Source organism: Taudactylus pleione, unplaced genomic scaffold, assembly GCF_031769625.1.
Source record: "Taudactylus pleione unplaced genomic scaffold, aTauple2 ptg000464l, whole genome shotgun sequence".
NCBI lineage: Eukaryota > Metazoa > Chordata > Amphibia > Anura > Myobatrachidae > Taudactylus > Taudactylus pleione.
In genome coordinates, this window is record NW_028284866.1 from 581,991 (window position 1) to 599,451 (window position 17,461).

At 43.5% G+C, this 17,461-nt stretch overlaps 2 protein-coding genes across 2 annotated transcripts in view; one reads left to right on the plus strand and one right to left on the minus strand.

The window, feature by feature from the left end:
* On the minus strand, positions 1 to 14,836 carry TWNK (twinkle mtDNA helicase). The gene is made up of 5 exons (XM_088448691.1): positions 13,316 to 14,836; positions 7,390 to 7,630; positions 3,838 to 3,945; positions 2,983 to 3,124; positions 1 to 2,865 (listed from the first exon to the last, which is right to left on the minus strand). Exons 1-5 carry the CDS (start codon positions 14,607 to 14,609, stop codon positions 2,623 to 2,625), a joined length of 2,028 nt encoding a protein of 675 aa, XP_088304817.1. The 5' UTR covers positions 14,610 to 14,836; the 3' UTR covers positions 1 to 2,622.
* Positions 14,818 to 17,461, plus strand: part of MRPL43 (mitochondrial ribosomal protein L43) — a 22,516-nt gene continuing 19,872 nt past the window's right edge. Inside the window, exon 1 of the mRNA XM_088448693.1 lies at positions 14,818 to 15,149. Coding sequence (XP_088304819.1) covers positions 15,019 to 15,149 — 131 coding nt within the window. The 5' untranslated portion in view covers positions 14,818 to 15,018. The remainder of the gene's footprint in view (positions 15,150 to 17,461) is intronic.

The window sequence follows — 17,461 nt, forward strand, 5'->3', positions numbered from 1 at the left end:
ACAAAAACAAATATTCTTTACAAAAAAAATAAAAAATTGTGAGGAAGCATTGTTTTATTTTTAAATTATGGGAAAGAAACTTGGAAAACATAGGAAAGGCCTTCAAATGGCAGTGGCATGGAGCTAGTCAGCTATTCCCTTCGTAAATATTACATGTTTGTTAACAAGTTATCAGATTCTCTCTTACAAGACTTGGGGGTAAATTTACTAAGCAGCGCTTTTAAAACACTGCATCTTAAGCTGGCCACACTCTAGACCAACTTGCAGCCAACTAGTTGATTGGTTGGAATGAAAATCTGGTAAGGAATGGGAGTAACTGATGATCAGCAATTTGCTCCTAAATGCCAGAAAACAGATGAAAATGGTCGTCAGACAAGTTTTTTAAATGTTTGATCAAAACAATTTGTTCAAACAATTTTTAGTCCATTTTCCGGCGTTTGGGAGCAAATTGCTGATTGTCATTTGCTTTCATACCTTACCAGGTTTTCATTCCAACCAATCAACTAGTTGGCTGGTTGGACAGATAATCTTTAGATGTGTGGCCAGCTTTAGTGTAGAATACTATATGCACACAAAGACACAACATGCAGCAAATAGTGTAGAAGGTGGACAGTAAGTAACACCAGTAGTTAGCAGTAATTCCACTCACCTGGGTTTATACACCTTCGCATCTGGCAGAAATCCCTTGAGGTGTTACTTCGCTGGCTAGATTCAATGACCCCAGATGGCTTCCAAAACATAAAAGATTAAGCTGCCAGTGGCAGTGTGTAGATAAAGTTTGGTTTGTTTCTAAAATTAGATATAAGACAACTGAATGAATTGTAAGGCTCACTAGCATGGGTTGGTAAATAAAATCTCCCACCTTTCCTGCCCACACATGCTGCAATATCAGGCAAAAACACTGCAGTGTGTAGTCTGCCGACAATGATCTTAGAAAAAACTGAAAAGGCCAATATCACACAAGAGTAAAAATACCATGGACGGTTAAGCTCTACCGGCCTGTGTGTAGTTATCTCCTGACCAAACTAACCAGCTGTAGTCGGTCATTCAGAGTTGTCCCGTGTGGGGCCAGGGAGTCACATGATCTGCATTATTATATTATATCCTTTTTTGTGAAGCCACTTAAAATGACTAATAGGCGCATTGACACAACTTCTACAAAGTATTTTAAAAGATCAAACTTACAGTGCCACTACAGGTCCATACAGATGTGTCCTCACTACTGCTGCCACTCGGCTTGCCCGAGCTTCTTCTTTTCTGTCTTTTTCACCTGAATATTGCGTCTTAGTCACAATCGGATGCGACAATCCACTTTAGGAGACTGCACCCATTAATTTGATATGAGAGACTTGTATATCTGTGTGTGACTGAGTCTGACTCTGTAAAAGAAGTGCTATGATACAGCGGCCACAGCTTTGTTGCCCTCCAAGGTTCGATGTGCTTCAGATGCAGATACAGTCGCACACAAATCGCATATCAAATGAATCAGTCTCTTGAAGTGGTTTGTTGGATACGATTGCGATTAAGACACATTTTTGGCCCAAAAAGACACTCGGCGCAAGCAGAATCGCAGGGGACCTTCCGACTCACTCGCACCAGGTGTTTCGTGCCACATAGTATATTGAAACTAGGTGTATGAAGACATCTGTATGCAAGTGATATTATTTGATGCAAACTGTACATGGAGCAAATAATAATGTGGACAACCTCTGGTCTTTGCTAAAGGACCAGGATTGAATAAAGACTATAAAAATCTCCCTGAAATAGGCAGAGCACATGGGACTAGATCAGAGGAATGTTTAGTCCATGAGCTCACCCTGTGCCGTATTCCAACTGGAAGAGAATGAGCTTGAACATTGCCTACCCCTGTTCTACCCCATAGCCACCAATCAGCATCTGCCTATCATTTTATAGAATGTACTTGATCAGTGCTACCTAGAAGTGGATGGTTTCTATGGGCCAATAGGAGCCAGCAATACATGTAGCAGTGAACTAAAACCAGTGATCTAACCAATGTTTGTGCGTTCTTATTCGGAAACATGACACGCTACTAAATGTGATTCTTGATTGTATACTAAAAAATAGGAAATAGAATACATCATACAAAGTTCTACTGCTGCAAATTGAGGGCAAAGTGCAAAAAAAAAACCCCAATATCACCACATTTCAAAAAGACCTTACGTGAAGTGCGGTACAGGTCTTATGTGAAATGTTTTTATATGACACAGAGAACTGCCGAGAAAAGCAGAAAAACGTATGAAATGTTACAAAACAATTAAACTAAATCCAGCTAAAGCTGTTTTTGGCATTGCTGAAATGAGGTGGATATCAGAAATGTTGCAGTAATAGTTTCCCAACAAACACTGGACCCTCCTAAACATCAGTTTAAAACATAAAGCTGTAAAACGCGTGGTCTTCAAAAGGTACAAATGAGCAAATGCGACAAATCCTCCAATGCCTGAGATAGCTTCACAATCACCAATATTAGGCAGTCTGGTACAACTGGGCAGCTGTCTGAACCATTTTGAGAGAAAGATTTAGAATTTCTCATGTCTTCAATTGGGTGAAGATGTAGTCAATCAAGTACAAAAATAATGTATAAAATTAGCAGCAAAAACAAAATTATTTCTGAGTTTTATTTTTTGAAGGCGTCTCCTCTGGCGATTCGTTCTCTTTATTAACTCTCTTCAGTTTTGCTTTGATCTTGGAAGAACAGAAAGTCAGAGTAGACTTGTTGAATTCCAGGGCGAAAACCCCCACGTCTCCATCAAATCTGTTCTTAGACACCTGAAGATGTCTCTTGCCTGGGCCGCTGGACAGCTTCTTGTCTTGCAATATGAGGACATTGTCAGCCTCTTGGCTGGCCTGGAGTCAAGAACAATAAAACAAAGCAAAAAAAGAAAATCTTGAAGTTTTGATACTAGCAGCAAAAGTATAATAGATAATTCGTCTGCTAAATGTACTTTTATACCCATCACCTACTTTTGCAGAGCCAAATATAGAGGACGTCTGCAGTTCCTTGTCATCGTCTTCTTTCCGTGGGTGGATAACCAGAGTCACATGACAGCTAGTTTCTGTGGCAAATTTCCTGAAAGCCCCGACTATATAGTCCTGCACTGCAAACCTGAGAACAAGATGAGAAGTCATGTGGAGTTCACTATTAAGAAAGCATTCTTACACTCCCGGCCTGCTGAGAACATCCATACATTAAACAACTTTGCACTGACGTGCACATCACCTGTACAAACGGAAGACCGCGCTTATGGAAAATAGGTCTAGATGTGCAGCTATGTACAAGTAGATTAGCACGTGGAGCCCATTAAACAGGCAGCGTAACACCAAAGTGACTTTTGCAATGGAGAATAGCATTTCAGTCGTGTTCAGTCAGAAATACTATCTTTCATTGGAGTCTTCCTCCGTTAGATCTAGTCCACATAGACTTCTACCACAGCACATACTTATAAATGAAAGTTCAGGAGAAGATCTTCTACAAATATATCCTCATTAATCGTAAATAACTAAATTGCTAACACTACATTTGTGTTTCTTATTAAAATCACTGAAAAGTATAAGCAACATCTTCTCAGTCCGGGTGAGTAATAATGCATGTGAAATCTGCTCACAACAATAAGCCGGCCTTTGTGTACATGACTGTCAATTTGAATGTTTACTACAGGGTTAATTATTAGAAAAAAAATGATAGTGCCAATCAGTAAACACTGCAAGCCAGGTATATACGCAACACCGCTCAGTATGGGTGCAATGTATATTTTCAATAGCTTGACGTGCACAGTAGAAAATGAAAACAAGGTATACCGTATAGAACATATGTCTTACTTATCTGACATCAACTGTTCCTGGCCCATCATGAACTGCAGATTATCAATGATGATATGGTTAATGTCATACATGTACACTGCATGCAGCATGGTGTCCAACACAGACCTGTGGGGAGGGAAGGGAGACGGGAAGACAAACTCAAACAGTGACCAAACACAGCATTAATTATACACAGGAAACCAGATGCACCTAGGTTAAATGAGCCAGATCTGAACAATGCTACATAATGTTTATGCAAGGGATACTAGAACATAAGCAGAGGGGAATTTACCATAAACATGGCAGGCCCATGACTAACATTAGCAGTGGCACAGAGGAATATCTATCCAGGCTCTCACAGCGATACGTTAGCGGAGAAGGGATGGCCCAAGGAACTGCTTTTAATTAGGAGAAGTAACTGTGCATGGCTAGGGCTGTTATTTTTCCTGTCGTACACTATTGGGGCCTGCGTCCAGCTATGGCGATTCAATCATTTGCGAAATGCGTCATGTTCATTAAGCCAATAATTTTTATGTACTGTAATAAATTGCTTAGTGTGCAATGACACGATCTATATTCAAAATGCTATACAGAATTCACTGACGGGCCACTAAGAAATTGGAGAAAGCAGAAATCAGGTTTCCCTACAGAAAAATATAAAATGACACAAACTTTAATTTAATTCGTTATAACACAGGTCCTTAAACTAGGTCCTCATGACCCCAAACAGTGCATGTTTTCCAGGTCTCCTCACAGAATCACAAGTTAAATAATTAGCTCCATCTGTGTGATTTTTTTAAAATGTGTCAGTGAGTAATAAGTACACCTGTGCACCTGCTGTGTGACCTGGTAAATGTGACCTGGTAAATGTGACCTGCGTGGGCTCCTGAGGACCAAGTTTGAGAACCACTGTATTAGAAAACAAATTACACATGGCCAATATAAGAGGACACCCTAATGCTGCGTATTCACTACACGACATTACTGAGCGATTGCACGATTATGACAATGTCGTAACCATGCAGTCATTTCACCGTCTGCTGGTGGATACGCACCTTAAGCCTGCGTGTGTATATCTTTGCAGTGCTAATGGGTGGGATTTCTAAATGATGGATATTCTTTTAAATTAGTCTGCAAAAGAAGAAAATAAAAAGTGAGGGAAATGGGTGACATATTAGTGGGAGCTGGAGGTGTAATGAATCCATGAGGTGAATTTATTCTACATAAACTGGGTGATGGGCATAGGACACCTAAGGTTGGGATGGAGCCACAATTTTGCCATGTTAGATGGCTCTGGATCCCGTGAACCTGACCTAATACTTCAATAAAGTGAATCACAGAAGTGTCAGCTTGTCACCCGTTTATCCGGCTCTTCTACTGAGACTAAAACTCTGCAGTGAGCTACATCCAATATACACTACAGTATAAGGCAGACTCACCAATATTAATACCAGAAAAGCTATATAAAAATACACATAAAAATACTAAAGCATATAAAGTGCTTCTATTAAACAGGGGATTCGTGACCTGTAACTCACAATAAATGTATACAGGACATATTTTACATTTCTTTGTACCCGTAAAACATAAATGGACATGACACACATTGTTCCTCTCACAAAATAGGAATTTATGGGACATGAAACTACACAGCTGCAGGTACAGAGGCTTTACACCATAATATCTGCTAGCAAAAACAATGCAGGCCCTGCAATCCGACTCTGCATCTAAAGAGGAGACATGAATGTATCAGAAAACATTCACTAATGAGTAACTATTGTGCATGATTATTATATTATATATATATATATATATATATATATATATATATTATACACACACACACACATTACTAGCTGTGAATTATGAAGCTGAAGAATATGCATAAATAATGGTTGGTACTTAACTAAATAGTTCTGCCATTTACTCATAATAGATTGGAAGAGAGCAGGCAGAGTATGAATGACAAACTTATAGTCTGGCTTTGCAGAAATACCCTGTAGTTTGGTAGAAAGGGACAGGGCCAGTAATATCATTACATCTTTATCGATTTGACTGCAGTTTGACGTTTTAGGACACAGGGCTTGATTCAGTTACACGCAAACTCGATGGTTTACATATAACTCCGATGTTTTGCTATCTGAACATGTGCAGGATCTTAACTGAGCATGTGCCGATAGGTGTCTGCGTTGACTAAGCCGCATCATGACTGACGTGGGGGAGGTGACAGGCTATGTACATGATAACGGGGGTGTCGACCCCATTTTAAAAGTGCCACGAGGCCAGGGTCTGCGTCTTCCAACACAGGTTTCCTGGCCACTGCAGCGTGAATACACCTGAGGGTTACTCAGATGTCCGATGGTCACGTAAGTGATCCGATGCTGTGCCTCCGGACACAGAAGCGGATCACAGAAGCCGGCAGGAGGCTTCTATTTACTCAAGACGCCTCCTGTAGCTGTTGTATATTGCAGCACAGCCGCTGTCTATAGCTCCGAATCAGGCTCCGATCCCCTAGATGTAGGTGGTGTCCTCAGCTGTCTGTAGTGGAGGGGGATGTAATACTTTTTGGGGTTTTTTTTACTTTTTAGCAGTGCTGCAGTACAGCTTCAGAATAACATTGTATTGTACTGTATATTGCCTGTATGCTTAAGGTCTATAGATTCAATTTTAGATATTTTACCATGTTACCCATGTAACTTGGTCAATGCATTTATATTCCTAAAACATTTTTTTCCCAACCTACAGTCTTAAACAGACGCTTATCTATTTAATCAACACCATTGATCCAGCTTGTGGTCCTCTCTTCTTCTGCATGCTTGTCTGCTCACCAGCCTAACAGTGCCTCAGCGCCCCTTCCTGACAGCCACAGCAAGGAGGACGCCAGCCGTCCTCTATACCGATGATCAATGTAAAGTTATGCTGACTGACAGACAGTTATGTACAACAGGGGAGGGGATTCATATTTGTGGGTACTATAAATATTCCATCACCGTATTGTTGGACTAGATGAGAATCTTTTAGGGGGGCGAGTTAGCGCTATGTCAAAGGTTCCCAAACGCGGTTCTCGAGGCTCCCCAACAGTGCAAGTTTTAGAGATAACCATGGTTGAGGACAGGTGGTTAAATTAAATTGACTGAGGTACTAATTAAGTCACCTGTGCTCAACCATGGATATCTCGAACACCTGAACTGTACTGTACTCCAATCCTGCAGAATAATAATTGAAGGGCGCCCTTCGTCATTACATAACGGAGCAGGCATTTTGTGGGCGAAAAAAATATTAATGAGGATGCAGCCAATTAACTAGGGGGGGTATCACGGAAAGATGAGGCACAACATATCACGATGGCCTCTAATGGAGAGCCCAGCCCACAATCAGCCTACCCACACTGTGTGCGGCAATCGGGTACACTTTCATTGACAACTGACACTAGGCTACTAAATCAGCAAATCATCTTATTTGTTTAAATGAAGCGGCATAACACATCGACGCTGGTATGGGCGGGTTTACAACATAGCTCCAAGAGCAGCCACTCACGCTTAGACTAACGACATAGGTCTGGCGTCTTACTTTATACTCTGCTGTCCATGGAAGGTCATAAAATAAAGAGGCAGCTCTTCAAACTTATCCGCCCACTCATCGTACTTGTCCAGCTGCTCCTCCAAGCGCTGCAGGGAGAACTGGGTCAGCATGACCTTTGCCAAGCGCACGTTGTTCAGTTCAAAACTCCCCCACATTGTGTTGGTCCCTTGCATGCACAAGTCTAGGGAATATTCACTGATGAAGGTGGTTTTTCCACTACCAGTTGGACCTGGGAAGAAAACAAAACATGATCCCACACAGGTTCACTAGTAAAAGTTTAGATGCATCATTGCAAATATTGATATCTTTACACCGCCACCTAGTGGCAAAACACTTGTGTCCCTATCGCCACTGATGAGATAGCTGGATGTTATACTGGATTAGCTCCCACAGAGATCATCTAGTTACAAAATAAAAAGCAACAACTGCGTATGATAAATTTGCTATACAATTATTACTTAATGCAGAGAAATGTGTTAAAATTCTAGAGTTTAATGAATGCAAAAATAAATGAAAATTGCAAATTTAAAAATAGTGAATTTTTACATATAATACCATCACTTAATGACAGTATAAAGCGCAAGGTCTGATGTCATATACCTAGAAATCAGCAGATGTCTTCTATCTGCAATAGTGAAACTTGTGTATAAGAAATAATGTGCTCCTTTGCTGTGATATGAAGCATTTTAGAGGTCGCACCGGAGTACTGTGCACTGTATAACAAAATTTGATTTAAAGCATTGGGCTTTTGTATGATCATAAAATGTTGCTTCGTAACCTCCAATATTCATACAATGTTCCATTCAGTAGGTGCAGTATACCATATACACTATTATCCTTTACTCGCCGACATTCATCGCAGTCAAGTTTAGAATATAATTTCCAGACACACACACACACACACAAACACACAAACACCAGGGCCAATTACCTTACTTAATTAACTTAAAGTCTTTGGACTCTAGGAGAAAATCGGAGCATCTGAAGGTAAATCACTCAAAATAGGGAGAACACACAAACCCCATACATACACCCTGGGACAGAATCAAACTCAAGATACATAGAGCTGTGAGGTAGTAATGCTAACAATTGTTCCCCTGTGTTCCCAACCATACATTATTTATTACAGCATTTGATAAAGATTGCGAAAAGCTAAAATACGACCACAACAAAATGGCTGCCCCCCGTGTAGGTCATTTCTCACCAATCCCAGAAAATGAGGAACGTCAGAGCTCATAGTAACCCTGCCTAGGGTGACAAAAGTGTTCACAGTAGTATGACCAAGGTGATTTCCCTGAATCACTGGGTTTAATTAGTCAGTTGTCCATAATTAGGAGCAATCAAGCTTCAGGACATATAACTTAAATATTATCACAGGGATTATATGGTGAAATACTAGAGCCGTGAATAAGTAAAATAACATTACAATTAAGCTCCATAACCCATAACTGTGCTTATCATCAGCACTGTCAGATGCTCATGTGATGTGTGTACATGCACCTGTGACTCAGGAGTCATTAAATAAAAAGTCAGCAAACCTTAGAATGGTAATAATATATTTCTGAAAAACAGGAAAAAAAAAACACCATCTGCCATTACTGGGAATAAATACACTGAAGTGCCAAAGACATGAAATAGGGGCCTAGTATTGTGTAGGACCACCTCTAGCCTGACGCAGTGCAGCAACGTGACATTGATTCCACAAGTGGACAGGAGACCTCTGGAGAGATGTTGACTCATGCCATCTGGATAGCTTCCTACAGCTCCCAGATATTTGTAGGTGCAGGATGTTGGGTGCGAATGTACCTCTTTACCACGTCCCATAAATTATTGATTGGGTTCATATCAGGAGACAGTGGTGGCTACACCATTCCTCTGAACTTTCCTCGAACCAGTTTTGGACAACTTGGGACCAATGACACGGTCCATTATCCTACTGGAATATTCCATCGTTGTGGGGGTACATGAAGTTCATGAAGGGTAGCAAATGGTCATCAAGCAATGCAATTACCGGTCAATAACGTGTTCAGGCAGACCAGTGGACCCAACCCATGCCACGTGAACACCCCCACACCTTTATGGAACCACCACCAGCTGCACGGTGTCTTGTTGACAACTGGGGTCCATGAACTCATGGGGTCTGCGCCACACACTAACCCTACCATCAATCTGAAACAACTTTGAACCATTACTCATCAGACCACGCCACATGTTGCCAGTCCTCCAGGGTCTAATTAGCGACATCACTAACCCCGGTGAGGCACTGTGTCCAGTGACTTAGTGTTAACAGGGGCACTCTGGTGGGTCTTCTGCTCCCATATCCCATGGAAGCTAAAGAACGCTGCACTGACCTGCTGGAAATGCGTCTGGTACCTCCTGCATTGAATCTGAATATCATTTGAGCCAGTGTCGCTTGTCAGTTACCACAGACAATTCTGGTCAGATACCTCTGGTCACGTTCATCAAGCACCCGTGGTTGGCCACTGTGCTGCGACGGTGGGTGGTAGTGCCTTCCATGAGGTATTCCCGATACACACATGACACTGTATATGGAGGAATGTTGACTGTCTGCACAACTTAAAAAAAATGGAATGTCCCATCTGTCGGGCACCTGCTATAATGCCCCATTCAAACTCCGATAATTCAAGTTCCATTACCATGAGCAGCCTAGCCGGTGTTCAGACTGACTCACAAGATGTCAGAATACAACTGATGCAGGTCTGCGCATTTCCAAGATGTCACAGTATGGTGACGCCAGCCATCATTACCTTTACATACTGCTATCCCATGTCTTTGGCACTTCAGTGTATAGGAAACCCTGATGAATGCCTCATGTCACACAAACATGCCTACAAGTGCCACAATGCAAAAGGCCCACCCTGCATCCTTCAACTATGTGAGTGGGGTTATAAACCATATCTACTAACCCTTAGCAAGACTGGCCAATATTTTTTTTATTATAATTGTTCATCAAAATGTAAGGCACCAGTGCTCTGCAGCGTCAGACCGTATGAAAAAACAGGACATACCGAAAGCAGGGACAAACGATGTAGACAAAATAAATACAGAAGCTCTGCTTATGGAGATTACATTCTAATCAAGAGAGCACAGCTGAAACACTAGGAGCGTGGAGACAGGGACCGCTCGGAGGGTACATTAGTGTGGGTAGTATAGGATGGAGTAGGGGAATCTCTGAGATGGGTTTTCAGAGAGCGTTTAAAGATTTAAAGGCTGTGGCAGTCTGATTGGGCGTGGTAGGAAATTGTATTAGAGGGTAACGGCACAGAAGAAGTCATGTAGGTAGGGGTGAGAGGTCATTAACAGAGATGAGGCAAGGCACAGGTCAGAGGTAGATCTAGGGGCGAGCAGGAGTATTTTGATCCGAGATTTGAGATGAGATTGGTGTTTAGGACTTTGTATATAGGAGTGACATTCTGGAGGATATGGAGAGCCAATGTAGTGATCAGAGCAGGGAGAAAGGGCAACAAGGCTTTCAGCTGCATTTAGGAAGATTTGTAGAGGGATAGATTTAAGGAACAGAAAATGCCAAATAGGAAGAGGTTACAGTAGTTGAGGTGGGAGATGATGAAAGAATTGATAAGAACATGCTGAGAAAGAATTTATGTATATTCCGCACTGATTGCCTGCATACCATTACTACTTCAATATTACATCTTAATCTCATTTAGTTACCCAGTATTTAGAATGCATTTCCAGTAGTTTTTGCTGATATGTGCGTGCCCCAATGGCCTCGCATGTCTATACAGATGTGTCTTCACTCGTCTTTACTGCAGCTGCGCCAAACTGCCCGGCTTAGCACCCCTAATCCCGTGAGACTCGCGGGCACCTTTTTTGCTGAAAATGTGACTACAGCTGGGTACATACTAGACGATGTGTGTACCCAGCGACGCATAATGTCACCGAACTATATATATATATATATATAAAAATATAATCGGGCGGTCTGTACACAACACACGATCTGGTGTACGACTGCCCAGTATGTCGTTCCCCCGGCGCACCCACAAGCATGGAGTCGTTCCTCAAATCTTCAGATTCACCTGCAGTGCAGCCCGATCTGAAGATGAGAAACGATGAGTGGGAGCGCACACTAGACCGTAGACATTTGAAGATTTGTCGTTCCGATCCGTTGGAAATTGTCAAATCGTCCAATACCTCGTCTAATGTGTACCCAACTTAAGTCGCAATGCGATGCAACTAGGACACACCAGGAGACAAAGCTGATTAATGTGATAGGTGACACTCGTATATTTGTGTGAGACTTAGGGGTCAGAGTAAAAAGTAATAGGAAAGTGATAAGGTGACAGCCAATCAGCTCCCAACTGTCATTTTTCAAACACAGCCTGTGAGATGACAGTTGGGAGCTGATTGGCTGGCACCTTATCACTTTTCACTCTGTCTCCTAACACTGCTTAGTAAATAGACCTCTAAGTCTCTCAATCAGCATGCAAAGTGCTACATGCAGCAACAGCAGCTCTTTTCCACACCAAGACCCATTTACAGGCTCAGTCGTACACAGATATAAAAGTGTCACATAGCAAATTAATCAGCTATGTCTCCTAGTTGCATCACATTGCGACCTAAATGAACAAAACAGGCAGGATTCGTGTCCTGCTAAAAGTGCCCAGCAAGAACACCGTTTCCTCAAACTGCTTTTAGATGTTCCATTATTTATTAACAGTTATTTACATAGTACTTACATATTGTTCTGTGCTTTGCAGAGCATATTTAACTATTCATGTTTGTCTCTGACCCAGTGGAACTTACAGTCTCTATTCCCTAGCACACAGCTGGGTCAATTTTGACACAAGCTGTCAACCTACCTGTATGTTATAGCATGTGGGAGGATTACAGATAGGACCCTGGTTTGAATGAATCCCATGACCCCAGCATTGTGAGGCAGCAATGCTAAACACTGTGGGCTTGAGTCTTCTAGGTCGTAGGCAAGTTCAGAAGTGGACGCATCCCGTGAATATCCTCAGACTGCACATGCGCCAATGAAAGCAATTGCAGACTGTACATGCGGTGCATTATGCATACGCACCTTGATGGAGGGTAAGAGAGCAGACCGTTCGCTTCATGCGTGCCTGGATCACTCTGGTGGTAAAATGGGACTCTCTCTTGGTTACCATGCATATGAACAGAACAGAACCGTCTCGCTGGAGTTTGGTGGGCGTGTAGCTCAACCTCCTGTTTCAGACAGAACTTTTGCACCCAGCATGGGGCGAGTGTTAGTCCCGGTACTAATGACAATGGCTGTGAATGGAAAAACATTGGGTGGTACGACCAAAGGCATGAAACCGGACAAACACTGGCACTAGCATAAAGTTATTATTACCGCGGAAGCCCGCTCTTGCGTCGGACTCAGAATTAGGTCCCGTTTGAAGATTATTCTTTGTGTAGATACATTGTATTTATGCATGTTACAGACTATGATATTAGGGAATAAAAAATCCAGACTATGGGGACGATTCAAGTCAATGGGAGTTGAATAGCGCCAGGAGGGAGCTCCCGTAACTATTCAATTCACCGGGATGTTTACTCCGAGAGGAAGCAGTTAAGGTGGATAATGCCAGTTCTCGCGACTTAACCTGGGTGTTTAGTAGGAGAATACTGGTTCCCGCGACTAAAGTGCCGGCCCTGAGGCTGTTAGCGCTGCACTAAGACGGCAAACAGCCTCGCGGCCGGCACTTTAGTCGGATTTCTCCTCACACCCTCAGGAGGGTACGAGGAGAAATCATTAGTCGGACTAAACAGTGTGGTCAAGTAAATAGTTTCAGGAGCTCCCTCCCAGTACAATTCGCGCTGAATTGAATCACCCTCTATATTTGTGCTGCTAAAAGTAAAAAAAAAAAAAAAATTAAAAGAAAGTTATTAAATATTACATTTTTACCTGTAAATATTGTCAGTTCTCCTTTCCGGTGTCCTTTAAGTAACTTATTTAGATCAGGAAATCTGGCCCATTTCACTCCAGCAACTTGTTCTAGATTTTCCAGCTGGCCAAACACTTCGTCCCTCAGCTGACGAAAAGAAATGATAGATTTGTGGCTAGCTGGGATTGAAGCTTTGAGAATCTTGTTTAAGCCAAGCCCCAGATTTAACGCCTGCAAGGGGTTCGGTTGCTTGTCCCCTGGGCGCAAAAGTGAGCATCTCTTAATGTTCAGTTTTCGAGAAAACAATTTGGCGGCTTCCCAGGCATGTAGGTCATCACCAAGCCACAGGGTGACGCGCTTGAATTGCTCAAGATAAGGCAAAAGTACAGGTGGCAGACAACTGATTCCACGTGGCAAAGCCACGGTCGTCATACCAGTCGATTGGTGTACAGCCAAACTGTCCACTTCCCTACTGGTGATTACCACTTCTGTATCCTTCTTGCCGGGAACAGTAAGCCCAAATAAATTTTGGTAATGAGAAGGCTTAGGGTACATGGTCTCCACGTACTTGACCGTATCCTCCTGGCACTCGGCAGACAACAACTTTAGACCTTTCATGGAAGAATCCCTGGGGCTGTACCATGGGAAGACTAAGCTTTTGGTGGGCTGGAAACACTTCACCCCAAACTTCTTCAGTGTAGTGTTGGTAATTTTGGAGATGCTGAACATGGCTTTGATGAGCTGGGCATCCTCCTCCTCCAGGTCATGGAACCAGGTGGCCCTGTTCCAGATTCTGCTGACCTCCAGGTCACTCAGGTGACTTTTTCCATCCTCAGCGTCCTCGTCAACCAGGTAGCTGGCCATGGTGTCCGGATTTAGGAAGTCGCTCCCCTCCCTCTGGAGCAGCTCCATGCTGTCCTGGAATTCCTCCCAGGTGCCCTCCAGCAGGGTGTCCTTGCACAGGAAGCGCCCGGTGGTCTTGTCGATGAAGAGCCTGTTGTCCTTGTTGGAGGTGAAGGGGCTGGGGACATGGAGGCAACTGTAGCCATCATGGAAGGAGATGTTGTTGCCCCGGAGGTACTGGCGGATCTCGGTCACGGTCACCGTGGGGGAGGCGCCGTCCGGGAAGGATAGCAGGTCCTTCTTGAAGTGTCTGCGGGAGATCCCTGCTAGAGCCAGATCCCCCTTACAGGCGGCGCCAAATCCCTGCCGCTCCTGCCTCCAGGCACACGGGAAGAGCCGGTGGCCCCTGGACGGGAATGGGCCCCTAGGGACCATCCTATAGAATAACCGTATCATCCTGTACGGAGACATGTTTCACCGGCTCCGCGCCTTACACCAAGGCACAGGCAGCTCCGTCATACCCCGGAGTGTGCGGTTATTATACACATGTGTGTTCTGGACGGCGCCATGACATCTGGCGCCATAACCTGACTTCCGGTTATCCCGGAAGTTATAGTGAGGTTGTCCTTGGGCGCGTCTACGATTATCTCTATTCATCGCTATGTCAATATGAGTTCAGTGTGGAGGTGATGGAAACAGAGGCGGGAAACAGAGGCGGACTGCAAATCTTCCTCCTTATGAATTCTGGCTGTTGCCCACAATAAAAATGGCCGCCGCATACAGCCTCTGCTAACAGGATAGTTATCCGGGTCACCGGGTGGTGCCCTGGTGACTGGAGTCACCCCTGAGCCCTGACACAGGCTGGGGCAGCGGATCGGTGATGACGTCCCGGGGGTCTCCGAGCCGCTTCCTGCAGAGTGTGCTGCACAATGGGGTGGGGAGGTACGTGTGCCAGCTGAAGAGACTCACCCTGATCTTCAGCAAGGACGCCCAGCCCTCCCGGGGAGCCAGGTACGCCGCACTGCAATGTATACCCCCTGCCAGGCGCACCATGCCTGCCCCACTGTAGGGCTGAGAGAGAGCCGGGTCGAACAAATGGAAAAAAACCAGCGCTTGTATACCAGAATATATATTATGACAATAAAACCAAATTTTATAGGAAAATCAAGTTTATATAAAAATAGAATGGACCCACGGCATAATCACATGTACATTATATATAGGGCTCCAAGAATCCTATGCAAATAAACATGTCCTGTGGGAAATAACAGTCCAGCTACAAATGGTTTTTACTGGCTCTGTGAGACTGTTGAATGGAATCCTTTAATTAGCGGTGGTCCGATGTTATAGCAGTGTCCAGTGCAAGTATACAGGATCCTAGTCCACAGTCCTAAGGTCATATGCTGGTAATCCCCAATTATGGACGTTTAGCGTTGGTCATATAGAGAAGCTTCTCATGAGCATAATTTAGATGCCTGGGTCTAATGCTGATGCGTTTTGCTGCTATCAAGCAGCTTTTTCAAAGGTGTCTACCATGGTCCAAAGTATCCTTGATAGAGAGACCAGTTATGTTACAAGGTAGCTTTTCCCATTAGAACCTGTCGCAGAATTGGCGGAACAGGTGGTGCTAGGTTCCCTGGCACCAGAGCCCTCTGTGTGGGGTTAGCGCATGCACATGGTGTGGTTGGATGCCCTGGTAGCATGGCACTGTCTTGTGCCAATGGCACGGCCCTGTCTATGCCCTTTCCCCTGGGGCTGTTACCTGTTGGCATTTTTTTCGCAAGGATCTGCCTTTCTTCTTTTGAGCAGCTACCAATATGTACCAATCACCTTAGTAATATCACTCAGGTGCTTGAAAGGGAGGGGTTATTCTATACAAGAAACAGAAAAGGGTATCCTCCTGCACTCTGAATGATATCAGCAATAAAATTTAAAAAACTACATGGTGTAGATCAGGCATGTCAAACATGCGGCCCGAATAAACATTTTTAGGGGTATTCAATATGGGAGCGATAACATCGTTTTTGCCTTAATATCGCACTTATGACGTCATTATCGCAGGTTTTAGTTTTACACCGTATTTAATTTCAAAGACTTATCGCAGTTTAGAAAAGTCTTTGATAAAAAACGGGAATAACTTTTTACCATTGAATAGGTGTCGAAAAAAAGTGCAGGATTGGGGTTTAGGGGTGCAGGCTTAAAAAATATAGCCTGCACCCCTGGGAATGACACTTAAAAAAGTACTGTGTCAAAAAAAGTAAAAAAAAAAAAATAGGGACACCCCAAAAAATTAATTAAAAAATTGGGAAAAAATTGTATAACAATAGGGAAATAGGTTCAGGGCTATTCTGCAGGTATGCGGCAGGTGTTTTGAAGAATAGAATTATAGCGGCAGGTGCACAAATGCAGAATTTAAAAAAAATTACTTTAGGGACTTAAAAATATGCTAGTACCCATTTTCATGTACCCCAAATTTGATGGGACCACTTAAAAAAACGAAGAAAATAACCTAAGTGCTCTTCTGCAACACTTCTTCAATGTCGGGAAAAAAACACCTGCTGCGGCTATTTAAATCCCCGACTTTCATTTAAAGGCTAAAACGGGGGTACCCATAGTGTTCCCCCATGTTTTTACAACTTTAGGGGAGTCTTACAATTTTTTTAAGGAAAAATTCATAACTTTACGCAAATCCAACTTCGGAGTTTCCCGTTTTCGTTAATTTTATATTGAATACGGGGGGGGGGGGGGGGGGGAGATAAGCGGGAGCGCACCCGATACTTTAACGCAGATAAAAACTCCGATATGAAACGTTAACTTCGACAGTGAAGTTAACGTTTCATATTGAATACCCCTCTTTATGCGGCCCGACAGTGTTGGCCCACATATATAAAATATGCGGCCCACAAACCTGCCACGATCGGAGCTCTTTTCTGATCGGGCAGTATTTACTTTATTTGAAGCTGGCAATGCTGGTCTCTGAAGCGATCAGAAGCCTCTGATCGCTTCATAGGCCAGCATTCCTAGTGATGCAGCGCACGTATGACGTCTCCCGTGATGAGAGGTGCCTGCGCCTGCCACTCTGGGTCTAATTGGATCAGTCAGTGGCAGCGTCTACGTGGGACTGTGGGAGTGAAGACGGCGTGGACTGGAGCGGTGCCCAGCGGCCATCGTGAAGCAAGGTAAGTGCACAGATGAGTGGGGCCTGTTCTATACTGGGAGGGTGCACAGCATAAATCAGTTTTTTTTTGTTTGTTTGTTTGTTTTTTTAAATAATACGATTTTTATGCAACCCTGGCCCCCCAGTAATGCCCCAATACTGGGGG

Coding starts and splice junctions, on each gene's coding strand:
- TWNK (XM_088448691.1), bottom strand. CDS start 14,609: ATGTCTCCGTACAGGATGATACGGTTATTCTATAGGATGGTCCCTAGG. Junction 3,946..7,389: donor CATGGACAGCAGAGTATAAA/GTAAGACGCCAG, acceptor CCCTCCCCACAG/GTCTGTGTTGGACACCATGC. Junction 2,866..2,982: donor CTATATTTGGCTCTGCAAAA/GTAGGTGATGGG, acceptor TCTTGACTCCAG/GCCAGCCAAGAGGCTGACAA.